The sequence below is a fragment of the Agelaius phoeniceus genome, chromosome 5 (assembly GCF_051311805.1).
Source record: "Agelaius phoeniceus isolate bAgePho1 chromosome 5, bAgePho1.hap1, whole genome shotgun sequence".
NCBI lineage: Eukaryota > Metazoa > Chordata > Aves > Passeriformes > Icteridae > Agelaius > Agelaius phoeniceus.
This window is the reverse complement of record NC_135269.1, coordinates 6,495,507-6,523,194: the sequence shown is the minus strand read 5'-3', so window position 1 is coordinate 6,523,194 and position 27,688 is coordinate 6,495,507. Positions and strand designations below refer to the sequence as shown.

At 42.8% G+C, this 27,688-nt stretch overlaps 1 protein-coding gene across 5 annotated transcripts in view; it reads left to right on the top strand.

Moving 5' to 3' along the window:
- Nucleotides 1-4,104: 4,104 nt before the first annotated feature.
- IQSEC3 (IQ motif and Sec7 domain ArfGEF 3) overlaps nucleotides 4,105-27,688 on the top strand; it is a 99,663-nt gene continuing 76,079 nt past the window's right edge. For 2 of the 5 annotated variants that reach the window (XM_077178223.1, XM_077178222.1), the window contains exon 1: nucleotides 4,105-4,739. In XM_077178223.1, the coding sequence (XP_077034338.1) occupies nucleotides 4,228-4,739 (512 nt within the window). In that variant the 5' untranslated portion in view covers nucleotides 4,105-4,227. The remainder of the gene's footprint in view (nucleotides 4,740-27,688) is intronic. The other 3 variants (XM_077178224.1, XM_054630963.2, XM_077178225.1) reach the window with 3 other exon arrangements.

Genomic DNA, 27,688 nt, shown 5'->3' with positions numbered 1-27,688 from the left:
TCAAATGCAAGAAATGAGGAAAAGACTGCCTGGGTTTGCTGTGATGACCTCCTGTCCAAGAAGAGATAGAGTGTAACTGAGAAGGGAATGCCTCAAACAGAATTTCAAATGGAAAAACACGGGAAGTCTCTACCTGTCAAAGAGGCTGGAGTGATTTGCTTGCATCAGGTTTCAGTGAGCTGTTGAAAATTACAGCGAGATTAGGACCTCTCAGAAAATGTTACAAGAACATTCTGCAGTGCAAATTTTTCTGCAGTTGAAACACTTACTACCTTCCCTATCATGTATGCTTCTTAGTATACCTTTATTTATGGATTAATTTTACTCTGAGTTAAATAGCTAAAGAAATATAAAATTAAATCATGTCGTATTAGACCTTTCCATTAAATCCCGGGGCTTGATTCATTTGCATTTTGTTGTGGATTTATAATGCATGCTTATTTTAATTACTACTGCTGCACTTTATTTGTAATTGTCTGTGCAATGCCCAAGCACCTTGCTAAGTGGATAAGGAAGCCACTTTATTCCATAAGAACATAATTAATCCATTATTATTCATTATTATTTTTCCTGGAATGGACTGAAAATAATCAGTACTTTGAAAAATACAATACCAACAAATTATCTGTGGCAAAAATAATTTTAACAGAATTCAGGCTTTCCTTATCTTTGCCATTGCTTCCTTCCAGATAATATCACTCCTAAAGAGAGAAGCAGCAGCATTAAATGACCTGAAGTTTGTGCTAAATGCCAATGTTTGAAATCAGAGATCTGTTGTGTTGTGTGTGTGTGTGGTGTCATCACAGGTTTCTCCCCCCGTATCCTCTCTCCCCAGCTTCCTGCACGGCCTTGGACAAATCATTTACCCACTGTATGTCTGCATTTCCCTTTTTCTGATGGCTACAATCCTACCATTTCCCTTCTACAGAGCAGTGCTTCACCAGCCTGCAGAGCTGTGCAAATGCTGCGTGCCAGGTATTGTGGCAGCATAATCAAACGGCCACAGTGATGGCTGGATAAAAGAGGAGGCGTTTTCCAGCCATGCAGGATCTTCCTCACAGACAGAAAGGAGACATTCACTTTCTGGGGATGTGCTTGCAGATTCCTCCTGGATGAATACTCCATCTTTACTGAATTTTCTTATTACAGAGGATTATGCAACTCTATTAACTCTTGAAGTTTTGTAAGGAAATCCTTGCATAGTCCCTCATGTTAGGCACAAAAGCATTCTGCTGCATTTCCTTTGGCACGTGTGCTCTCTTTAGAAACCTGGAAGGTCAGGGCTGGTTGTAGCCTTTTTGTCCACCAGTTACAACACCTGCACAGAAAACAGGTTTGTTTCTTTTTCTCCTACTAATCTGCTTGGTTTTAGCTTACCAATACATCGTTGTAGGTCTCTGTTTAATTTATGGCAAAGATTTATCAGTACAAATAAGGCTAATAAGGCTGGTCAAGCAAATTAAAGGTGCAGAAACCGGGAGTGAATACATCAGGTTCACTCTGTGCAGTAAAAGTCACATCTGATAGGCATTGAAGCATCATGACACAAGACTTCCAGGCTGTTTTGTCCCAGCCCCAAACATCCAAATCAGGATTATTTTTTCTTTTTCATTAGTGTTTCCTTAAGAATACATGCCATGACCTGGCTGGCTTTACCTGGACTGGCCAGTGTGATGTCTATGACCCTTATTTCTTCATCTCTTTTATGCAGCTGACCTGCAAAGGAACATGATGTCCACTGCAAAACCAGAACTCTGCACAGGGCTTGCCTTAAGCTTTAAAAGAACCTCCTCTGTTCTACCAAATAAGCAATCTGTGCCTGAAGTCTCTCCTAAAAATGCTCTGTGTGTGTGTGCATGCATATACAATTATGAGTGTGCACATAGTCACCCCTGTTTGTATCCCAGAATCTGCTAATGCCTTAAGCATGTTATTTCAGTGCTGTCCCTGGACTCTGTTCCAGTGAGGCAAGACTGAAATACTGCTGTTCAGCCCTGCCTTTGAAAGCAGACAGCATGCCAGCACAATTTCTCAAACCATCACTTCCACTCTTCCCCAAATATAGCTTAGGTGTTTTCACCTCCTGTCTTCCTGTGTGTGCCTTTCTTCACATTCCCCTGTAACCATCCCTCCCCTTGCTGAATAATGCCAGTTTCTGCTAAGTCAGTCTCCTGTCATAAAACATTATTGACACACTGGGCAATGAGATGGAGGAACATTTCCCATTCAGTTTTCCAATAAAATCATGAATGTGTCAGATTTGAATGCTCATATCCTTAAGAGTTCACTCTGGGGTCTTCCCCCAACACACAGGAGAAATGTGGCAATGTTGAATGATACTGCAAAGCCACCTCTAAGTGCCTGCAAGAGAACTGTGAATAGCAGCTCTGGTTTAGGAGAAGTCTGTGAACAGTTTCTAATCCTGGTGATTCTGTTTGCACTCGTTTCCATTCCTAAGGCTATCTGTGAACAGAAGAGACTGGAAATACACCTTTCAGCTCATCTGAAACAGAGATTCTCTTTCACATTTCTTCTATCCTCACTTCATGAAATCCTTGCTACAGAGCAGGTCTGGCTGATCTGAAAAGGCAAAATGAGAGTAGCTCTACACTCCTTGTAGAGTACTTGTACTATGAGTCAAATCTACTGGCATGCTTGTCTAAAACCTGACTGCTCGTGATGCCTCCTGGACCTTCTGCACTCACAATGAATGGATAGGATTTTACCCATTGCAAAAATAACTTCATGGACCTGCAGAGAGGCTACTGAAAGTGATTTCATTACCCTTAACCAGGTTATTTACTGATGAACGTAATAGAAAGCACAGAGATAGTCTCTCAGACTCAAGGCTGTAAGTTTGCAAATACTTATGGCTGTGGATATAGAAGAGCAAGAGAAGGTATTTCTTGAGAAATGAAGAAAACCTGCATGGAGTCTAACAGCAAAGGCCCTGCCTGTCAGCTCTCACATCCACAGCACCTACACCCCTAGCAAAACTCCACAATAAGCCCTAGCTTTCTTCCAAAGAACCTAAAGGACACTAAAAATTCCAAGCAAGTTCCTTTAACATCCCTTTTCCTCAGAAACTGCTTCTGAGACATTTAACCCTGCATTCAGGTTACACGAAGGACATTGAGGTGCTGGAGCAAGTCCAGAGAAGGGCAACGAAGCTGGAGAAGGGTCTGGAGCTAAAGCCATGTGAGGAGTGGCTGAGGGAGCTGGGGGTGTTTAGCCTGGAGGGGAGGAGGCTCAGGGGAGACCTTGTACCCCCTACAACTCCTGCAGATAAGAGGCTGTAGTGGGGTGGGGATCAGGCTCTTCTCCCAGGAAATCAGTGACTCCGCAAGGGGAAACGATCTCCAGTTGCTCCAGGGGAGCTTTAGGTTGGATATTACAAAAAATTTCTTCACTGCAAGAGTAGTTAAGCATTGGCTTAAAGCACAGGCTGCCCAGGGAAGTGTGGAAGTCCCAAATAGAAGCAGACATGGCTTTTAGTGCAATGATTTAGGGGGCATGGTGCTCTTCAGTCAAAGGTTGGGTTCATGATCTTGGAGAACATTTCCAACCTTAATGATTCTGTTTCTAATCAGGTGAGCTAAAACCAGGGACGTTATCAACACGGCAGCCAAAACTAAACACAATTACTCAAATCATTTTGGAAAAAAAAAAAAAAAAGAAAGAAAGAAACAAAGAAAGAAAGACATCGCATAGGCATCCTGGATAACGAAATCGCAAAGGCATCCTGGATAACGAAAGCACAGCAAGACTCAGAAAGGCCACTCAGGGATTCGGAGCCCGGGTACTGGAGGGGTTGCGAAGGGCTCCGCAGAGGGCTCGCCCCGGCACCGGCCGCTCCGCTCGGCAGCGCAGCCGGGCGGCACCGGCACCGGGGCGCGGCGGGGTGGGCGGGGGGCGGCGGCGGGCAGAGCAGCCGAGGGACCGCCGGGTCGGGACCGAGGGTCGGACGGGACCCGATTCCCGATTCCCGGCACACGCGCGTGCGCGGCGCGGCCGGGGGCGGGCTCGCGCGGGGGCCCCTCCCGCCCGCTCCCGCTCCCGCTCCCGTTCCCGCCCGGCCGCGGGAGCGCGCGACCGCCGGCGGCGCGGGTGCGCGTGCCCGTGCCCGTGCGCGTCCCCGCATCCCGCGCCGCCGCTGCCGCCGGAGCGCCGGCGGGAGGGCGGGCGGGCGGGCGTGCGGGCGGCGGGGCCCGCGGCGGCGGCCGGGGCATGGAGAGCCTGCTGGAGAACCCGGTGCGCGCCGTGCTCTACCTGAAGGAGCTCACCGCCATCGTGCAGAACCAGCAGAGCCTCATCCATACCCAGCGCCAGCGCATCGACGAGCTGGAGCGGCGGCTGGACGAGCTGAGCACCGAGAACCGCAGCCTCCGCGGGCAGCAGCAGCAGCAGCAGCAGCCGGCGGCCCCCGCCGAGCCGCCCGCGGCCCCCGCCGAGCCGCCCCAGGCTCCCCCGGCCGAGCAGCCCCCGCCGCCGCCAGCGGGCCAGTCCGAGCCGCTTCAGCACCACCAACAGCTCCCGGCTCAGCCGCCGCCGCCCGCGGGCAAAGCGGCACCGGCGGGGCCCGGCGGCGGCGGGAGGGCTGCCGGCCACCAGCACCCCGCGGCGCAGCCCCACCAGCACCCCGGCGAGAAGGACGGCAGGGACAAGGGCTGCTGTGCCGCGCTGCTCCAGCACAAGACCCCCCAGGCCATCGGCAAAGGCGTCCTGAGCCGGAGAGCGGAGTAAGTGCACAGGGGAGAGGGGGCGGGCAGGGGTGGCGGCTCCCTCCGCGCCCGCATCCAGCCGGGAACTGGGTTATACCCCCGTGCAGCCTCGCAAGGAGGGAGAGGCAGTGTGTGGGTGGGTGGGGAATCCCTCCCTCGATGCGTTCTCGGGGAGAGCAGGCACGGTGCTGAAGAGGAGCAAGGATGCTGCTTCCGAGACGCATCAGCCTCCCGCTTCACTGCGCTCATTCCCGTGGAGAAGTGTCTGTACCCCTTGGGCAGCGCACACACGGCATCGTGCCCTCATTGTCTGACAGAAATAAATAACTCCGTGATCGACGATGAGTGCGGCTTAGGCTCGCAAAGCACAGCAGCGCTGTGGTCGCTTCTGCTTGCCTTAAGTTGCTGGTATCTGTCTAAAAACCCCCATCCTCCCTGGAGTGAGCTGGGGTTTTCCTGCCCTCGCTGATGTAAGGGGTGCATTACATTGCACGTGATGTATACAGATGCAGCGCTTAGGTTTGACATTTAGGGTGCTTATCACCCTCGCGTGTGGGTTGTCTTTGTTTTTTGGATTTGGGTTTTTTTTGGTGCGTGGCATCTGACACTGATCCAGCTCTCCAAAAGGACAAAGTATTTTTTGCTGGTGTCTCATCTTCAGTGAAGAAAGCTTGACTACTAGTATTGGATACTGAAATGCATTGGGTGTGCATGAATGTATAGTAAACAAGGATGAGCATTCCAGCACTATAGGTGGAGAGGGCTACTGTTGAAGAGCAACATTCTCTTGGATTATGTATTCAGTATGTGCCATCAGTTCACCAGCTGGTAATTACAGCTGCAGTCAGTATTGTAATTTCCTTTGTTTAGGCACTTGGAAAGCAGGGGGATGTTTTCTGGTTGAAAGCCAGAGTTAGTAAAGTTAGAAGGAGAAGGAGCATAGTTTCTGCTGTGGCTTCTTTTAGATAAGAAAGAAACTAACATAAGTAGTAAAAGTAGATCAAATGTCTTTCCTGAAATTGTCTCTATCGTCTTTGTTATAGGGATGTCAAAACAATTGAAGTGCACAACACACAAGTACATATGAAGCACACAAATGAAGCCTTCTGACAATTTAAATAAAGGGACCCTTCTCTCTCATGTTTGTTTTGAATACACAAGCAGAACTACAACATCAAGCTGGGTTTTCCACTGGTGTAAGCAGAGTTACACCACTTCATAACAGCTCAGCATCTATCATGTGATTCTGTGAAAATCAGTGAAGGTATTGCTATTGAAAGAAAGGCTATTAAAGGAATACGAACGGTCAAGGCATGCTTGGATCCCAAAAAGCATCTGCTTGCTTCTAAAATACTGCACTGTAAGACTCAATTTTTCAATCACAACTTAGAGGAAGTGAGTGGGCTCCTCAGAGTATTAATGCAGGTAGTAAGCCTTTGCAGGATCTGGCTCTTATTCATCATGAAATAGCTGGAGTTTAAAAAAAGAAGTGGGGCCAGATCCTGAACTCATGCCAATTGGTGTAAATCCAGAATAACATAGTCTGAATCCCTCAAGTCAATCCACTAAGAAACCCAAATAAAAATGCATAATCAACGCTATTGTTTTTTAAGGAGTGACTCCCTGCAGTGAAGGCTCTGTAAGAAGCATCATCTCGGCAAGGGCTTTCCTTGCTTCTGCACAGAGTTTCTAACATACGTCATTACACAGACTGAGGAATCAATTTCTCTGCATAAGACTAAAGACTTCCTCCTTATCTGAGCTCTTTTTGCACTGGGGTTTGACTGGGGGAAGAAGTGTAGGGTTTTTTTCCTTCATGCCAAAATGCACGAAAGAGAAGAGCATTAAGAACCCAGCTGATTGCTGGTATATCATATGATGATCTTTCTGTTTCAGAGAGGTAGGGAGAAGGTTGGATGGAGCCTTTTTGTGGAAAGTCAGGGCTGCTGCTGGGGATAACAGAGCAATCCCTGCAGCGTTCTTCACTCAGGAAGATTAAAATAGACTGCTACTGTTTCCTTCTATAGCTTAGGCAAACCAAAATCTTTGTATAGAAAAGGAAATATGAGAGATGCTAAACAGTCTACATTTCTCATTTCTGCAGGTTCTTTTTTTCCCCCCACTGATTTTGTACACTGAGTTTCGCACTCTCTCGTCTCTGACTGTTAGAGGGAAAGCAAAGAGACTGCAAAATCTAACTTAAAGGCAGCTTGGATGGAGGGTGATGAGTCTTTCACCACCAATTGACAGGATGCCCAATATACCTTATGGTTCAGCTTGCCAACCTGTGAGTTGTATTTTTGCTTTTGTGTGACAGCAGGGGACATATATGTTAGTACCTGCACAGACCAGGTATCTGCTCTCTCTTCCTTCCTCCCCCCACGTCCAAACATGTTTTTCCCTGTTATAAACTCTGAAATTCAATGTTATCTTTTTTCTTTTTTTTTTTTCTTAGCCAAGAGTAGAGGACTGACTGCTCACTACAGAAAATGGCCACTCTAAATGGAACAAAAAGGATATTTTAGCATGTTTTGGGATACAGGGGCTAAAAGCAGGGGTTAAAGCAGCGCCCAGGCAGTGCCCTGCTCTCTCTGCCCAGTAATGGAATTTCCTCTGCCTTCACAAAACAGGAGGTTCTGGCAATGTTTAAGGGTGGACTTGTTCTGGTCCTTCTCACCTCAGACACAGCCCATGGATTTTGCTCATTTTGAGTCAGGTTTGAGGGTTTTTTTGCAGCCCAGCTTACCTCAGGCTCTGGATAGAAGTGAAGACCTGAGCTTTTGGACACGTGTGACTGATCATGTCAGCTGGAACAGTCTTCTGCAAGGGATGTCTTCTGCAAAAGAAGCATCTCTCTTATTTTAAAGAAAACTTCAGTCTTTTTTTTTGCTGTTAGTTTTTGTAAAAATTGACAAATTTTTTTTCTTTAAAGCTTAAAAAAACCAAAACAACCAAACCCAACCAAAACCTACATTTTAAAAGGGAACAAAACCAAGATTATCTCTGTAAATGGAAGCATTCCTGACCTATGCAGAGGCCCCTAATTGTTGCTGCATGTCTTTGTGTGGGAAAGGTGGTACTCAGCTTTCCCATGAAAGGAGAGGAGGCAAAGAAAAAAGATTTTTGCAGAGATTTTCAGCAAGAATTAGGCTGATTATTATTCCACGGCATCTGTCTCTTTCTACCTTAGGAGGCTATTGCATAAGCACCTCACAGTTTTAAAAACAAAAAAATAAGGTCATTCGTCATGGAATGTTTTACTTCAAAAATACAGGTTGCCAAATTAGCATAGCTCAGATCACCCTTACCAGGCAGCCTCTTGTCTTAAGGGACCATGCCAAAGTGTCGGCAAATTCTGCGAATATAAATTTTCCATCCCTTTTTATCAGAGCACAACCTTCCTTGCCAATCCCCAGTACCCTTCATTGAGTATCAGGGAAATGCCACAGGGTTGAATTTAGCAGATTAAGTCTAAATGACCCAAATCCTGCTGGCTTTTATCAGAGGAACTCTCAGTAGGAACTGTCTATAGAAGGACTTCTGTTCTGAGCCCAGGAATTAGCAGGAAAACTCACTCTGATAAATACAATTAGAACAATAGCTAATAATCCATTATAGCTCCTTCCATCAAAAGACATGGCTGCAATTCACAAACATTCTGTATTAAAGTGGCATTAAAGTCTTCCTTTAACCATGTCATCAGCAGTGAAAAGAAGACATAGAAACAGTCTTTGTCTAGCATGACATAATGGATCTAAGTATTGTCTTTGAATTATTAGCCTGTGTTTGGTCTACAAGATAACTCCTCATGTAAAACAAACTCCATGAACTCTTAGAAGAATTTTTCTAAAGTCACATTTTCCCAGAGGTCTTAAAGCTCATTTTGGATTTGCCTTAGACTGAAATCTATATAATTTTATTTTGTACTGAATCAGGATAGAATTTTTTATCTTAGTAAAGAGGCAAGTTTTAAAAGATGATGTTAGAGTCACTTATTGCTCTTGTGTTCTGAGACTGTTTGCTGGTTTTTTTGTTAATTTCAAAAGCTCAATTATGTAACTTTAAAATGAAGATATTGCATATGCAGAGGTGCTGTTTTCCATAATTTTTCTTTTTAACTATGCGTTGATGTTCTATTCTGTGGATTATCTCCAGGGTAAAGACATTAGAAAAAAATCCTACTGATTTCAATGGGAGCTAACAACAACTGTAAATATTATGGTTTACCATTAACATATTTTGCTATATTTGCGCATTGCACCAGCACAAAAAAAACCTGCAGCAATTAAAAAAGAAGATCAGAACAATTCCAAATGGCTCGTGTACCCCAGATATCCATTATTTTTTCACTTTGGGCACACAAGGAATGCTACTTTTGCCCTCTTCTTTCAGTGCCTCCGATTTCCTCCAGCATATTTCAGGGTTTAACTCCCCTGAGCTTTCACACACCAGAAATAGTTGCATTGGTGCTGCCCTGGGTTCTGCAAATCCCTGCTAGCAATGTTCTGTCTCAGCATCAGAAGTTATTTGGAGTTGAGTGCTGTAAGCAGGTTTCAAATGACAGAGGTCTGCATTGGCACAGCTTCACAGATGCTAAAGTCCTGCTTAGATGATTTTGGCATAAAGAGCACACTGAGAGGAAAACAGAAAGTAGACTCTCCTTGACTACATCTAATTTAAAGATACATCCATACTGCTACCATTGCAGTCAGCTAAGACATACTTTATAACATATAACATACACTCACAATCAGCTAAGACATACTTTATAACTTCCATTTCAATAAGCTAAGACATACTTTATAACATGTAACATATACTTGCAATCAGCTAAGACATACTTTATAACTTTCATTGCAATCAGCTAAGACATACTTTATAACATATACTTTATAACTTGCATTTTACCTACAGCAGGGCCTGTAAAATGCTGGGCAGAGGAGTATGGAGTTAGTGATTCATGACAATATTTCAGAAATAATAGATGAAGTGAGAGATGGAAAAGCATTTAGCTTAGCAAGGGTCCAGGATGAAGTTCTAGCTATAAAATTGCTGAGTAAGGACAGCACAAGGACTTCCACAGGGAGAAGACTTCAGTAGGATGCTGTATAAAGTCCCAGCCAGAGCAGAATAGTGTCAAGGCTGAAATTTCTATTGTGGAAAATATTCCTGGTGGGATGGGAGCATCAGGGAGTAATATCAAGGAAGGAATTCTTGTGAAACAATGTCTAGCATGCTTTGGAATAGCAAAGACTTGTACTCATAATTTAGCAAGATGAGCTGGGGGCTGAAAACAACAGCCAAAAGCTGAAATTTAAAATACTTAAATAAGAAGGGACACAAATGCATTATTTTGTGGGGTTTTTTGCTTTTTTTTTAATAAGATGGTGACATTTTTATGTCACTCAACCTTTCTCCCATATGCTTTGTGTGGACCCATTTGCTGTCGTTTCCCAGGCAGATCCAAGTTAAAGCTCTGTGAGAAGACTTTAGGACCAGGGGACTCACATGGTGACACAGTTAGCATTCAAAATAATACACACAGGGCTGGTTGGAAAAGTATTAAGGGGAAAATGTCCCAGCTGAGTCGGTGTTAACAATGTCCTTGAGAATTTCTGCCAGGGCCTCAGTGCCAGGTGGCTCTTGGGCTGGCTGTCCCACTCTTGGCAGCAACTTCCACATCCTTCATTAAATGATGTGCACAGGAACATACAGTTTAGGCATGGTTCAAACAGTTTGTGCATGCAGAAGGTGATATCTACTTATCTACTTATGTGAGAGAGACTGCACACATTCCCACCAACACCATATTTGAAATTATTTACAATTTTAGTCAGAATAAATCAGAGAAATCTCACTTCAGGATGCTCATCTAGTCCTTAGATAGTGCCAGAACAGAGCCTGTCAGCTGGAATTTGGGTCTTCTATTAATTATGGCATCTACTTACTCTTTAAAAAAAAGTTCACATGATAAAATGATGTGCACTTCTGCAAGCAAAAATACCTCTACACAAATATATAAATTAGACTGTAGAAATTTCTCAGCTGTAGTTTTTTTCCTTTTGCCTTGGAATGCAGGTTGAAACAGGAAAAAAGAGCTACTGCCTGTCTTTCATAATCTTTCTGTATATAGGGTTTATTCATCTTCTGCTTTCTCTGTTATTTTCCCTATAAATGCCATTTTAGATTGCTTGTTTTCTTCTTTCTTTCCTAGTTCAGCAGTGGTTTATTTCCTTTTTCCAGTCTCAGTTATGAAACCTTTTTTTTTTCTCCCTTAGGAAAACGTTATAGAAAGCCAGAAATAATTCTCTGTTTAAGAGATGGAAAATACTTTATTTGCTTTAGAATTACTTGTAGCCTGTGCTTGTTACTTGGTCCACATTCCATGGAACCACATGAAAGCAAATAATAAAAAAATAAAAGTCATATATAAAGACAGAGTCTGAAAATTTTCTCTTTTTTTCCTATTTTTTCAAACATTATGTATATATATATATATATATATGCATACACATATACACGTATATATATATATTCCTTTTTTCCCCCTCAAAGAGATGTAACTTGAAACAAACTGGTATTATTCTTGTGTTCATCTATTCTGGAATATATAATTTCATTTAGTTAAGCCCTTGGTGAGAATATGATAGTCTTGACTGTTGGATTTGTTCTGCCCAATGGCTCTATTTAAGATCTCAGTTCAAGCATTAGACTAGCAGTCCTAAAATCAAACTTTAATGCCTCCTAAATTTATTTTTAACAGACTTGTGATGCTGGACTGACCCTTTCATCTTTATGTATTCTAAGATCTGTGACAAAGCCGTTGGAGATCTATTGTTATAGACAGGAGTAGGCAGGTAGATCAGGAACAATCCTTTTTCTAAATTCCAGCATAGGAAGCAGCCTAAAGTTCCTGTCCTTTCTTGCAATGTGTACTGCAAAGCAATATGTATATTTGCACATAAAAAGAATGTATTTGCATGAGCATTTGTCCACAGCAGTGTCTCAGAGCCAAGCTGAAACAGCACCTAGTTTCTGTGCTTTTTACATACAGAAAAGCAAATCATCTGCTGGAGGAAATCAGTGCATCTTTACTGATGTCAGTACAGCCCTGACAATTTGCATCACCTGAGGATGGGAACCAGATTTTGTGTATCTTTCCTCACACAGAAATACACATCCCTCCACTGGTGCAAATGAGTGCTGATAGTAGCAATGGATAGCAATGCACAGAGATAATAGTGAACAATGAGAAAACCATTAAGCAGCATTCTCATTCTCCCTGTAATAGGTTTCTGATGTTCTCTTACAGTATTTTAATACAAGGTGGTAGGAGTTTTGTTGCTTCAGGGTTATAAAGGCATATTTGCTCTTTAGATAATGAATTTTTTTTTATTTTCTCTGTGCTGTGTTTGCTCAGCCTGCTTCTTACACAGGTATTATTGTATTATTTTATGCTCATTGCTCAGCCCTTATTTTCATGTGGTCTGAAGTTGCACTTTCTGAGAGAAATAGAAGTGGATCAATATCTTCCATGATTAATCACATCTAAGAGAGACCATTTTGATGAAATTGAAGAGATTTTAAATACAAAATTAAATCTTATCCCTCCTGCCCTCTTCCAGCTGAAAACAAGGGGTTCTGTGATCTGCAGAACTAATGAAGCTTGCCTTCCAGAAGATTTGTGTCACAGTTACATTTTCTGATGCATATCAAGATGTGAGTTCTGATCTAAGCTTCTCCTGGTGCTGAGGCTTTTATAACATCTCACTCCAACATGGAGACTTCTCTGTGGAGAAATGGCTTCAGTTCACTCAGCAGCAGCCTTTTCCTCATAGGAGAACCCACAAAGTTCTCTCTGTTACACCCCGCCAGCTACTTTTATGGAACTTGTTAGAGGTTAGTATCTCTGAAATCACTGTAACTGACTCAAACTTGGTTGAAACTCTCTGTAGGATTTGCAGTTACAAAGCAGAAACCAACACAGACACATACACACAGAGAGAAAGAGAGACACACAGGCCTAGGAAGAAAAAAAGGAAAATATATATGGTCACAGAACTCACATTTTGCCTAGGAACCCAGGGAATAAAGATCAAGTCCTAGATCAATGAAGCAATGTACATCAGATGGCTGAACAGTCCACTCCAAATCTGTGACCCTGTCTTGGAGCTGGTGTTCTCTTTTAATAGCTGCTTAAAAGTCTTGGAATATTAAAGGTAATGAAGAATTGGGGAATTACTGTAGCATTTCAGGGGACACACGGGTAGAGGTTTACCACTGGCAATGGAGTCTGTTGCTCCTCCTGGCTTTCCATATGAAGTTGGTGGATTATCTTGTTCCACCTGCCAATGTTTGCATGGGCATGGGCTGCTGCTGAGGAAGTTACTGCTAGAGAGTTTATATTTGCTGAAGCTCACTAAAGCATCTATGTCATTCTCAAGAGAAGTAGAAAATTGACACTGAAATTAATACAGATCTTAAGGAAGCTTGTGATATCCTTCAGGTTTTGCTGAACTTCAGAAGTTTCTTCAAATTCTGACCTTTTATTAAAATTCAGGACATTGCTGTCAATCTGTTTGCCATGTTGGTTTCTAGGCACTCCTCTAAAGTGGTTCACATTATCCTGCTCCAGTGTGAGAATTGTTCTTACACTGTTTCTTCTTCAACCTCAACATCCAGCATCTTGGTATTGCAGTGCCTGGGTGGACCCTGCCTCCATGGAGCATCCTTCCATCTGCCGCCTGGAGCAGGGTTGTTTGGCCTTAAGGTTCTTCACAAAATTTTGAAGTCATAGCATATTTGAAAAGAAGGGTATCTCTCCATATTTATTGAGATTATTTCCTTTCTTTTTACCTCAGTTAAGGAACCAAGCTCAGCCCTCTTTTCTTGATTTTTTTCCCCCACCGTGAGGAATCCTGATTCTGCCTCTTTTGGGCAGTTCAGCTCTTCAGTCAGTTCAGAATTCTCACAGATGTCCTTGTCTTTAATTTGTTGTTTTTTAATTTGCAAATCCATTCCCTGTAGGGCACCAATAAATTGTCTGCCTAGGTACTCACATGGCCCCCTTCACCATAGTAGCTGAATATCTGGATTTGTCCTGATATCCAGGGACACTGGACAACTGAGCTTCATCTGAACTAGCAGGGAAGCTGAGGAATCTCCTACCTTTGCTCTCAGGATTCACTGATTCCCTTACCAAAGACCTCTCTTCAAGTTATTTTCTTCTACAATGTTCTGTGCTAGTAAATCTATGTCCAGTCAAACTTCTGAAGTAGATAGACTGCATGGCTCAGTAATTCATGCTATTTTACAATCTAGGTAGGTCTAAGAGACAGATTCTGTCACCACTTAAATGCAAATCTGCTTGGCTGAATTCACTTAACTAGGTGGCTTCAAATTGGAAGAGACATGAGATAACATCTGATACACATCTGATGTTACAGATGTTCTTGAGCTGACTTCCATCCCACCACTGGAATTGGTTAGAGTTAGTTCTGCATACTGTCAGATTCTCTGCCTACTTGCCATGACACCCATTTGGGATGGCACAGCCAACTGCTGTAAAGCTTCCCCCAAGAATTCTTTATTACTCCTATAGGGACTGTGATCCCCATGTTAGCTTCAGGACCATCCAATGCTGTTTGCTTGTTTCTGCTGAGGAAGGGGTGAGTTTCTCTTTTGTTAAGCTGAATAGAGAAATATTTTCCTCACTAGACATGCTCTGACTGGAACTATTACACCACCTTTATCACCTCATTTACCATGACTCCTACAGCCATGTGTGCAAGCTGATAGGGAATGCCAGATTGTACCCTTGTTGGAAGAAAAGTGTTGGCAAAAAGGTTGAATCTCAGACATTTTAAGGTATTTAGAATCTCAGTTTGAAAAAGTTTGAATCTCAGACATTTAAAGGTATTATTTAAAGGTATTTATCCCTAAAATGGAAGAAAGAATCTACTAGTTTTTAAGGCAGGGATCAGACTTCTGCCCAACTGTTTGCTTTCAGCAAGTTATTTTACAGGCAGGCAGAAGAAAGGAAGTACTGTGGCAGGGGAAGAGGAGAAGAAGAGGATGAGAGGCATCTACAGTGTCTCTGCTTTCTGCTAAGGGCAACCCTCAGGCTGGCTTTGAGTCTATATTAACTCAGTGTTCAAATCCCAAGCCTGGCAGCGTGGCTAGAGCGTTGCCTCAGGAGTGCATCGCAGCAGTGTGCACATCTGCATGCTCCCTGCAGCCTCTGCAGCACTCAGAGATGGGATATGCCATAACCTGGCCTTCAGCAGAGGATGTCTGTGCAGGAGGCTATGAGGTGGTGGAAGAGTGGGCAGCAGTGGGGAGGAGTTACAAGGGTAAGGGGAGAAGACCCAGTGAAACTGTAGAATGCAGCAGAGGCTCCTGTGAAGTTTTTGAATGTGTGGTTCATTTACATGTGCAACTGTAATGATGCTGGGGGAGGGAAGGAATGACAGGGGTTTATGTTGCATTTTTATGAAGCCTCTCATCAGCTAGAAATTAATAATAAACAGCAAACACTAAACTTTTATCCTTAACAGGTACCAACTGGTTGAAGCCCAGTAGGCAGCTCCTAGGCATAAGGAAGGAGCCCACTGCTGCATGCCCAGAGTTCATGTGACTAGCTCTCATCACTGTGGGGTGAGAGGTTTATCAGATCTCATAAAGCAATGCAGTTTAACCTGGCTGGATAACGCTTGGGAGATCTCCAAGAAACACCCAGAGTGCCAAGAGAGGACAGTGGAGTACGTCTGCAGATAGCACAATTTTTGGGATGTCTCTGCCTGCCATTAATACCTCTGTTTTTCAGGTTAAATGTTGGGGTCCCCTCACAGGATACACACACAGAGAACAAAAGTGTTTTCCCTGTTCACATGCCAGAGTAAATTCATCCTCACACACCTCTCACTGTTTTGTCTCATTGATAACAGGCCTCCTTCTCCATTGTCTTCATCTTGTGAAATTGTTTTCTTTTGTGTGATGTAGGTTTGAGATGCTGACAAATCCTCACTAAGCAATTTACATCCTGCTACCTCAAGCACAAATAGTAATATAAAATAAAAGGAATCAAACCCCATGTTTTTGCTGCAGTTCTTTACAAGGCTTCATTGCAGTCTGCTATGAAAGAAACTGCAGTCTGCCACCAGAAACACTTGCATTTAAGAGATGAACACAAATACACATTAATGTTACATTTTAAAGTGCTTTAGGAAGTAATGCACTTACTCACATGTGGAATATTGCTAGTAAATGTCCCTACCAATATCTAAAAGTGCACCAAGTAGCAAGCAGGTAAGCTCTAGTATACCTCTAACCTTGGAAAGGTCTTGTAGCAGGATGAATAATAGAAATACCGTGCAAATGTAAGTAATAATAATAACAATAATAATAATGTCTCTTCTGCATTACTGTCTAGCAGTAAACCCTTCAGTCCTTACAAAGGCAGTTCTCATTTGACAGGAGGGAATGAAGACATGGAAAACATTTTGCTAGAGTTCACCCAACCAGTCAAAGCTGAGAGTAAAACCTGTGTCCCAGGGCTCTTATCTGTCAAGTAGGTACAGTGAAAGAAAGAGACAAACAGGACAAGAAGCGTTAAATGTTATCCGGTCACTTCTATGGCATAAATAATGTTCCTCTAAATCATGAAATTTGATTTGCTCCCTGGACAGCTTGATAACAGAAATAATTTTGGCCAATTAAAGATCTGTAATTTGGTCAAAAGTCTTAAGCAGACATTCATGATTGGTGTCAGTTATGCACACTAGAAAGAATGAGCAGTGGGGGCTGGAAACAAAACTGAATACTGAATTTGAGGAGGAACTGAGACACCTGGTTTCAGGTTGGCAGGGCTGTGGATGTGTATTACATGCAAGTCCAGCAAGGTTTCTTGCAGCAATGAACCATTTATGAGTTGCACAGAACAATGAGGGGTAAAGAGAAAAGGAAGGTTAAGAATCTATTGTCTGCTGTTTCACTCTGCTTTGATGGCAGAAAACTTAGCAAGCACAAGGAAGACACCAGAAATATTCCTCTCATGGAAGCCAAAGGAAAAGCCTCTTACAGAGGCAGGCACTGCATGCAGCCTGGGGAAGCAAAAAGTAATTATCACACACAGAAGTGCACGTCAGTAAGCTGACAGAGGACCTTCTTCAAAAAACCCTGCCTAGCAAGACACACTTTCTTCTTCACTGCTGTATTTCCCCTCCCCCTGTTCTCCTGTTAGGTATGGAGCCATAGAGGGGTCCGTGCCCTTTTTCCCTCATCACCTGGAACAATCACAGCAGTACATGCAATCACCAAGTCATGCAAAGCCTTGTGCTGTGAGATCTTTCCTGCCTCACCCAAGAAGAGCTCATGTGTGATGGATGTGTCTGGCTTAATTGGATTCTGGGCTGAATTTTAATGTCCAGTAATAAGAAGAGCATTTGTGTTTGCTCATCCCTCCTGGTTGTGGTACAGGGTTTGAGGGTAACAAGTTTCATTAGCTTATCCTGATTAGCTTTTACCCAGGGACATCACTCTGAAATGGATCCTCCATCCTGCCTGGTTTCCCATTCTATGCTGGGGCAGACCCAGTGGTTCACAGACCCAAGTGCTCTGTGCACACTCTGGTGCATGGATGAGTGCAGGAACACTCAGGGAATTCTTACAGAACTTGTACCACAGTCAGTGGGTGTGTTCAGTGTAGACTAGACTGCATTTGTTAGCAGCAGAGGTGGCAGGGGAGAGGGCAAGCATGCCTTCAGGATGTGAATGTGCCTTGGATGTTTATGGAGTTTCTTTCTCTTACCAGGAGGGGGTTATTTGTGTTAGTTACTTTCTCCTCTCAGCTTGTACTGTAGGATGATACTGATTTCTTCAGTTTGAAAAGACTTAGGATCTTGGAGTACCACGATCTCACCCTCTCTTCATTATCTTCCAGCTCTATTTTTTTTATTTCTCCATTCTGGTGTTATTTGCTGTGTTGAATTCCCTGAGGTGAGCACTAACCAGAGGCAAAATTAGTAACTGTTCTCCAGGTATCCAATGTGGCACTGGTTGGAGATATTTCACAAAAAAACAGTTAAAATATGACCAATTTAATGGCATTTCTCTATTACTAATCTTTCTGTCAAAGTCACAAAGAAAAGTTAGGACCTGAGTGCCTCCTTGTAGTACAGTGTCTTTTGCAAAGATAGCAAGAATGCTACTGCCCTTCAGGAAAAGACCTTAGAGTCCTTCTCCAAACTTCACTGGCTTCTTCCAGACAGCACCTCTAGTTTGTTCTTACTGAGTTCACCTTTGTTCCTCTTCCTCACTTGCTATTTTAACCTCTTTTTGCCCCAAACCTCCGTTCTACAGCTCTGCTTTGAGAGCAGAGTGTGAGAGCTACACTGTAGTAGCTTTGTTTGAATCCAGCAGTGCTGAGAGCAAGGCTGTGAGGAAAGTTTCTGCTGTTCAATTCCCAGACATCTCTTGGGAGGACAAGGAGCATGGCATGCCAGCATGAACTGAACAGTAGGATAGGTAGGATGATAGACCTGTATCCTGATTAGAATATCAGAATATATTAGAATATCCTGATTAGAATATATATAGTCACTCACTATTGTCTCTGAATTGTCTGAGTGAGATGTGCTTTATGTCACCTCTACTCGGTTTTTATAGCTGGTGACTTACATGGGTTTCAGAAACCCACTGAATTAACAAAATCATCAGTAAGGAAAGATGGAAAGGAATATTTGCCCAATGGTTTTTTAAAAGAATTTCACATTTAATTGTTTTATTTAGTGGTGCAGTGATGAATACAGAAAACAAGTCAGCTCTTTTGGCCTGTGTTTTCTGCATCAAAGAGTAAATGAGCACATTCTGAACCTGGGACTACAAATGCCACAGAGATAGCTTAGGAGAAACTCTGAGTAAGCAAAAAAGAAGTCATGCTACAAGAATGAAAAACTAAGTAGAGCATTCTAAGCAAGAGGAGTCAAGCTTGGGAAACTTCTGACAGAACATGAAAAACCACAGGTGGGAGCTCTCAGTAGGAAAGCAAAATGCAGACTGAAGCAGGCAAAATGCTGTCTACCTGTCACCAGTTCCTGCCCTACACTGAAACAGAGAGCCACAGTTACATGTGCAACTCAAATCAAGCATAGCCTTCCTCAGTATCAACCTTCAGACCACAGTCTGTGGGGCTAAAAGATTCCTCTTTTAGGAGGAGTCTCTCTCTCTCTCTCTCTCTCTTACTCTTTTAGACATCCTCTTTTGCCCCTCCGTTCCTGACCTGTTGTAGCAGCAGATGTGTTGTGGCAGGGGCTGTGGGGTGAGCAGCAGCAGTGGCTTTGCTTTGGCACAAACTTCAGAGATTTATTTATCAATATTAACGCTGCAATGGAAGATTCTCCTGTTTAAACTGAAATAGTTGGTTTTGTCTACTACCACTACCCTCTGCTAGCTGGGGAGATCTCCTATGGCAGACCATGGAGTGGCTGCCATCCCACAGGCTACTGTTGGGAAGGATGAAAGTTTGACAAGAAAGTCTCACAGATATGTTTGCTTAGCAGAAAGATTTTTAAATGTTGAGTCTGATGAAGGAATAGAGATGGAAGCAAGTTTTGATATAGAAGAAAAGAATTGCTGAGCCAGTCTTACTGGATAACCAAGAAGGCAAAGGGTAGGTTAGGTAGAAGGGGTTTTTATGGCTTAGAGCAAAGGATAAACCCACCTCAAACAAGATGTTTTTACCAAGCAGAAAGATGGCACAGGCAAACAAGTCAGCAAAGTTGCAAGTAGAAAAAAGGTCTCAGAATTTTCCACTGCAAGAAAACTGAAAAACAACTTCTAGCTTAAACTGTAATGTACTAACTTTTACTGACTGGAGAATAGTAACATGAATATGGTAATTATAGTAGTTATGACAGGCTATAGATAAAAGTTAAGGTATAGATTGGTTCTACTGTATTAAGATGCAAAGAAAAGCATATAATGCATTGTAACCAAAACCAAAGGGTCTCCAGGCCTGCCTGCAGCTGGAGCTGACAGCTGTAGGCACAGGCTCTGTCACCCATGATCCTGGTCTGCTGTAACGTCTTGGATCCAATAAACTGCATTTTGGAGAACTGCCTGGAGCCCCACATCCCTCATTTCAGCTCTTACAGGCGACTATGTGTTTGGATTAAGATAAACTAAAGTGATCTTAGTGGTGTTTGTGTACCCTTTATGATGATGTTTCTGTGGCTGACAAATCCAAGTTTGCTCAGCAAAGATGCTGTGAAAATCCAGAACTCCATTTGTGAGGTTGGGGTTGCTGGGCAGGATAGAGATGAATGCAAGAGGTCTGCATTGTAAGGAAGAGACAGGGGGAACTGGAGGAAGTGATCCTGCAGGACTCAGATGAAGACTGAGTGTTGTGCAAAGGATTAGCAGGAGCTGCATTGGCAAGATGGGTGAAGGAGAAAGACTGGAACAGCATGAGAAAGAGCAGGACAGGGTTCTGTTTATCTGAAAGATGTTTATACATCTTTCTGCATGAGCAGCAGAACTCTGTGGATGAGTAGGGCTGGGCTAGCAGGGTTTGGGCACTGCCAGCCATATGGGTGCTCAGGACTAAGCTAAAGCAGGTGCTGCAGGTGAGAAGAGCAGCAGAGCTGCACAAAGGAAACCTGCCTGCACTCTGCTTGCCACAGACAGTTGCTATTAATCTTTTGCTTCCCCAAGCACTGATATTCATATAAATTATGAAGGAAAAAGGGAAGTTCCTCAAATGAGGAGGGAAAGGCTCTGTAGCTTCATATTTATGGACTTAGATAAAAGAGAACTTGATAGGCATCTGGAAAAGTGACATCTCAATTTTATCCTGCCTGTCACAATGATGAGTGCAAGCCTTGGCTGATTATTTGCCACTGACCCCTCCCTTTCCCTTGTCCTCTGTAAAGTTCTGTTTCTCAGGGTCTCATTTTCACTGAACAGCTCAGGTTGTTCTTTGTCCTTACAGCCTTGTGATCTCTGTTAGTACCAAGCCAGAAATCACCTCATTTGCTGATAGGTATTCTAGTTAATAATAGCAAATCCATCCACTGAGGATATTCCTGGCATGCTTTGCAAGACAGGAATGCTGTTCCAATGGCACTATGCTGGCATACATGTGGGGATGCTTGCACCCACCTGTGTACCTGCAGGGTGCACACAGTCCATGCAGCCCTGAGAACATGGGATGTCCCATGATGCTCACCAAGCTGTATTTATAATGGTGGAAAGAGCATGACAATTCCATAGCTGGCTGAAAGTCTCCTGGGTAGAAAGCCTTGCTGAATTCCCATGCACAGGATTTCTCTCTGTGTGTATGACTGTTTGGGGATTTGACTATGAAGAATCTAAACCAATTTTCTCAATCAGTCTTTTGATGCTGTTGTTTTAATTATTAATTACATAAGAATAGGTTTTTAAAATAATTAGATGAAGCTATCTCCCAAACAGCATTCAAACCACTCTCCAAGATAAAGATTTTCCACAGAATAAACCATAGACCTAAAAAGAAAATTACTCATATATTTTGTCTGTTTCCAGTGTCTTCCAGATGCTTAGTGTGACATTCCTGTTCTGAGACCTTGGTACAAATGGAGAGTAACCATGGAAGGCAATGAAGCCAATCCAGTGGAAGTCCACAGCCATGAACAGGCAGAAGTGAGGAGAGAGCAGGGGCTCTTGATGTCCTAGTGGACCTGCAGGCAACAGATTCCGATTTAATTAAACTTTTATTAGCTGGATTGAGCAGTTAATAGCAAAAGTTATTTCAGCCTTGGTAGAAGCACAGGCTGCATTGCTAACTGAAAAACAGATCTTGAATAAGCAAACAAGAAGGGCAGCACTGTCCCAGAAAAGGCTGTTGTCTGTGTGAGAATGATTAGCTGTAGGAATGGACATGCCATGTGTCCCAGTGCCACAGCAGATTCTCGTGCACTGCTGCATATTTCAAGGTTCATGCCCATCCTGGTTCTAGCACATGTGAGACAAAGATGCATGGTTAAATATTATTTTTCTTTTGTCTTGTGTTTTAACTTTTAGCCCAAACAGATTTTTATTTTCTAAACATGAAAAGTATGAAGCCTTTGTTACCCTATTTCCTATTGTTTAATTCAGTCAAGAATACTGGAGAATCACAAATAGAAATGTCAACACACTCCTTTCCTTCAACACTCAAGTATTTAAATAAAAAAACCTCAAAGAAACTCATCATCACCAAGACCCTCAAAGAATGGAATGTAAGTTACCCTGCCTTTATCCCTCTTCCCCTACTTCCTCCCTGACACACGCTGTTGAGAAGAAGAGCCCCGGGTTCCTTTCAGTAAGGATCTGACACAAAAGAAGAAGGTAAATCTGAATAAAAACTGTGAGAGGAAAGGAGATATGAAATTAAAAAGACAGTGTCATATGAAGGCATCCTTTATAAATGCTAAAGAAGCAAAAAACAAAACACTTTATTATACCTTGCATTTCCCTGCCAATTATTTAGAGGGACACAGGAAAGCACCAGTCAGTCCATTGTGATACAGTCCATACTTAATGAGTTGCCTCTGTTTAGCCTCCTCCTTTAAAGACTGAGGGTCTTGAGACACACAGCAAGACTTCCCAGGGAGAGATAATAAAGAGAACACTGATACAAAAACTTATTAGGAAAAATTAGTTTCAGGAGAGTGATTTATGTAAAGGATCTGGTAATCACCCCAGCCCCAGTGCTGCCTGACAGCAGTGGTTTTTATGAAGGAAGTTAAACATCAGAATCACTGCTGCATGACCCTGTCCTTCAGAAGGCTGGCCTAATTAAACAAAGCAAAGCAAAACAACAAACAGCTGGAAGGAGGAGATGAGGCAGTAGCTAATGCTATCAACTGCTACATTTCAGAGGCACAAAGCTGCAGCACGTTGTGCACCATGACACTCAGTCATCCAAACTTTCTGCTCCTGCATCAGACAGACTTACTGCTTACTCTTGAGCAGTCCATTCTCAGACCCAGCATTGCTGTTTTGAGGAGAGCTACAGGTGAGGTGGTGAGTTTCCCATTTTCAAATGTGTGAGTATTGCTCAATGCCAGAGGATCACAATTACTTCACAGCTTATGGAATTTCAAATGGAGCTTATTAGTGGAGGAGCCTCTGGATTTGTCTTTGAGGACCAACCTCCAGATGCATTTGAATTTCAGTTTGGTAACATAGAAAAAAAATTAAATTGTACATTCTTCTTGACTGTATTCTCCATTTCCTTCCATTTTTAACAATTCTTCATGTTACCTTTCATTTGAGTACTCCTTGGATTGATGTAAAAGCCCTAACTTTATTAATTGCCAAGGCAGAATTGGGATGCCCAAACCCCATTTTAACACTCCCCATCCACCTCTGGTACTTCCATCACACTGTTTCCTTTTTTTTTTTGTCTTGCTCCCTGAAGGTTTTTCTTCCTATAAATCTTCCATTGGTCAAAACCATCACATAGCTAGAAAGACAGAGGAATTTGATTTCATCTGAGGTCAAACAGTAAATGTGAGTGCCATTCCCTTGATCTTTTTGAGCAGCAGAGGCTACTATAGTCTTTCTGAACCATTAGAAGAAAGAGAAAGGCTGAGGAAGGTGAAGGAAATGCTGGCATCTCCTAATTTCATCCTGACACTTGGAGCTCTCAGTACCAGCTGTAAAAAAGTTCCTGGCTCTAGTTCCTTGCAGACAAAAGCAGCTGTGCTGTAGATGTCTAGTGGCAAAAATCCACAGCACTTTTATTCTGTGTGCACTGCAGGCAGCAAAACCCTTTCCAACAAACTTGGAGCCTCCAGCAAAAGAGCAAAAGAAGAGAAGCCAGAACTAGAAAATGTCACAGAAAGAGAGCAAAAGAAAGCAAGAATATTACACAAGGCTTAATTACTGTAAAAATAAAGTGTGAAAGCTCAAACTCAATGACCCTGGAAAGCAAGCCAAGCTGTCTGCGGGAGAGAGTGAGGATTAAAAAAGACAGATAAGCTGAGGAACACTGATAAAGAATGCAGCAAATGTTTTGGTGTAGAATCTCCCAGAAAACAAATGGAAGAAAGGCACAGACTTACATATGCACAATCAAAGCAATCCCTCCCCATCCATAATACTTCAGCAGCCCACAGGAACCTGTCTATTCCTAGGCATCCACAGAACTTTGTTCAGGGCCCTTTGCACATGAAAAGATAAACCTGTTGAGTTGGACTTAGATGGTCTGCATCTTTCATATCTACATAGAGACTATGAAATATTGAGTAGTATATAAAAGGAAAAAACCCAATTTCATAAAGATTCAGAACACCATTACTCCTTCTCTGCTTGCTAACATCTCATTGGCATCTCCTGGCCTCAGCTGGGGTTTAGCTTCTAAAAGGTGTCAGTCTACTTGCAGACACCTTCACTGTAAGAGTTCAGCTGTGGATTATGGAGAAGAGAGTCATAGGAAAGGTCACAAATAATTGTCTTTCCCATTTTAAGGATCATGACAGAAAATTTCAGGCTATGACACTGAAATGTTGAGTGAAGAACATCAAAGAATATCCTACCAAACTCTAATATCTTTTCCATTCTAGCTAGCCACTGTTAGATTTCCAGAATTGGTGTAATATGGAGCTGTACACAGATGTGAAAGTTCAATTCACCCTTAGTCTCTTTGCTATTTAATATTCCTAAGGAAAATCAGACATGCATTTCCTTTCTTCATGGCCCTCAGCAGTGCCCAGCCCCATAGGTCATTCCCAGAACATCCCTTTGATACAACCAGGCAACACCACCTACTCCAAGCATGCTCTCAAGGTGCCCATGACCACTCCAATGGATTCTGCTTCTCTTCCTCTATGATCCCAGATCTATGGTCTGCTAGAGGCTTTGGCTTGCTCTTTACAGGGGCTCCTACACAGTAGTGCAATTAAATTTCCATGTGTTTCCAAGAGTTGTGTGAACTTTATCAGGGCAATTCTTAGCATTCCTAGCTTGCACTGAAGCAGTTAAGAAATTCTCTCCCTCTATACCCCGCCTTAACAAGGTTTTTCAGAAGCACTATTCCCCTTAGAAAAAAAGAGTTTGTGAATTAAGGAGTTCAGAGCATATGTAATTGGAAACGAAACGGTTCCATCAAATAATGGCTGTGGACTGGAATTCCCCTCTTGCCCTAAGGGACATAGTATTTTTTTTTTCCAACACAGAAGAATATGAATTTCCATTTACAGAATCCTTTTTCTTTCTGAGCACTCAGACTGACCATTATTTGCCACTGAAACATGGCTGCCTCTGGGACAGGAGGCAGCAGCTCCCTGTAATCAGAATTGCCATTTACTCCACAAAATCTGTTGTACAGCTGTTGGGCTGGTGAGCTGAGACCAGGCTGTTACTGGTGCCCTGGTGAATTTTGTTAACCAAATGGAGTTTGACAGAAGACTCCATGTTTAGACAGACAAGCATGGAACAACAATACCAACAACAAAATTCCATTTAGTCTTACCAGGAGTTCAAGTGGCTTCAGCATTCCATGTTGCTGGGGGCACTGAGCCTTACAGCACCTGCCATGGCTCAGGTGCAGGGGTGCCTCAGAAGGAAGGGTACCACTTATTGCAGCATCCCCTTCAGTTTTTGTTGGAAGTCTTCAATCCAGCTGCATGCCCAGAATGACTCATTTATAACAGCCAAGGAAGTTTCTTCACCTGTGGGCCTACTGTGTATAGCTAAACAGATCTTTCCAACTCGATGGAGGAGGTCTAACAGCTGCAGCAAAATCTTGACTGTGGTATTTTCAGGGGCCCACGTGGCAGGAAGGAATGATGAATCTGACTCCCTGTTCTTAGAAGGCTAATTTATTATTTTATGTTACTATATTATATAAAAGAATACTATACTAAAACTATACTAAAGAATAGAGAAAGGAAACTTACAGAAGGCTGAACAAGATACTAATGAAAAACTTGTGACTCTCTCCTCAGAGTCCAACACAGCTTGACAGTGATTGGTCATTAAGTAAAAACAATTCACATGAAACCAATGAAACAATGACCAGTTGGTAAACAATGCCCCAACCACATTCCAAAGCAGCCAAACACAGGAGAAGCAAATCAGAAAATTATTGTTTTCATTTTTCTCTGAAATTTCTCAGCTTCCCAGGAGAAGAAATTCTGGAGAAGGGATTTTTCAGAAAATATGACAGTGACACTTGACACAGTCCTTCTGCTTTGGACTCTCAATATGACCCTGCTGTGAATTTTGCCATTCTAAACACAAAGATCTTACTCCAGTTCTTTCCAAAGGAGAGAAGCACGCCTTTGAACATGGCAAGGATACAACACAAGTAATGCCCAGTCTTATCCCTAAAACATTTCTATGTGCCAGTCATGAACTAGCTGAGCCTCAATCTGTGCCTGTTTCCACATTTTTTCTTATATAAAGGCATCTCACGCTGCAGTTTCCACTTGTGAAAGGAAACAAAGCTATCAAACACAAATAAAAGGGTAATTTCCCTTTTTCTAACCCAGTCAGCTGCAACAACATAGTCAGAAGTGCACAAAGGGTAGTGCAAAGTGATGAAGAACTACAGAGAAAGTAATGGAGGTCTAAAAGCAGTAGAATGGCATACTCTTGTGGGAACTCACAAAATCCAGTCTGTACACTTGCTTTAGGACAGTGAAATAATTTTAAGGAAACCAGACATCTTTCAAGGAACACTGGTTTCTGAGGATTTGCTGCAGTCATGTGTGTTATCTTTAGCTTACCTGCAATGTACAGTGAAGCAGGGCAGCTCTTAGTTCCTATCCAAAATGGCTTACTGATCTGAGCATTTATTTGCAAAGAGAGTTCTGTTCAAAGGCAAAGAAACTGTCTTCTCAGGGGCTCGCAGTGGAGCAGCACATCTCAGATTTGGAATCTGAACAGCAGTGTTCCCATCTGCTCTGCTGGCTTTAAAATGCTCAGTCTTCCAAAGTCACCAGGACATTTCAGGTGCTCGGTTTTTATTAACACTCATGCAAAAAGAGCAGTTAGATCTTCCCAGACTGACTTAAATCCTTAAATAATCTTCCAGTATATTTTGCAAGAGAAAGTGTTTAGATATTCCTGGCTCAAAGCTCCTCCTCATAGGGCTCTGCAGCATCCTGACTGCCAGATCACACCTAAGAGATGGGTGGGCATTCAGTGCCACACTCTCTACTTTTCTCTCCCCACTACCTGCCTCATAAAGCACTTAGGGGATTACTGGGAGTATTTTAAAAGTTGCCTATATTTCTCATTCCAAACAGCTGCTCTACCTGAATTTTATGAAATGGGGTAAGTAGTGCCACAGAGGAAAAGCTGGCTTCACTGCTTTCTTCGACCAGCCATGTCCCTCATACTGGCTGAAGACTCAAGACACTCAAGTTTAGCATCCAGGCATTAATTTTTATCTCTTTCACCTCTTCTCCAGCAATGGAGTTTCCAACACCTCCCCCTCCTCAATACCAATGCAGTCACATTTGTATCCATGGTCACCACTACTGCATGAGGAAGACCATGTTACACCCTGGATCAGTGAATAGTTTTCCAATGTCTTTCCCATATCTATGGCATGGAAACAGACATCAGAATGCCAGCAGATGGGATGGGTGTGGGAGAGGAGGTGAGTGTCTTCACAGGGAGTTCTGAACTGTACTAACATGCTTTTACAGGAAAGTAGACTTCATTTCTCAGGTGAGGTTCAGCCACCTTAAGCCCAGCTGGATCATGCTGCTAAATGAGGGAGAAAACACTGCACTCAGTCTGGGATGATGGGACTGTGCTGCTGGAATAACAGCATCTAGTGCCTAGTCTCCAAGAAGATAAGTTAGAATTCAGAATCCCTTTCTACTGAGCACAAGCATAAGTTTTTGTAATCTCCCTCTGGCAATATTTGAGAATATTTATGGGCACTAAAACTGGCTAAGAAACCACCCACACATTTTCAATGTATGATAAAG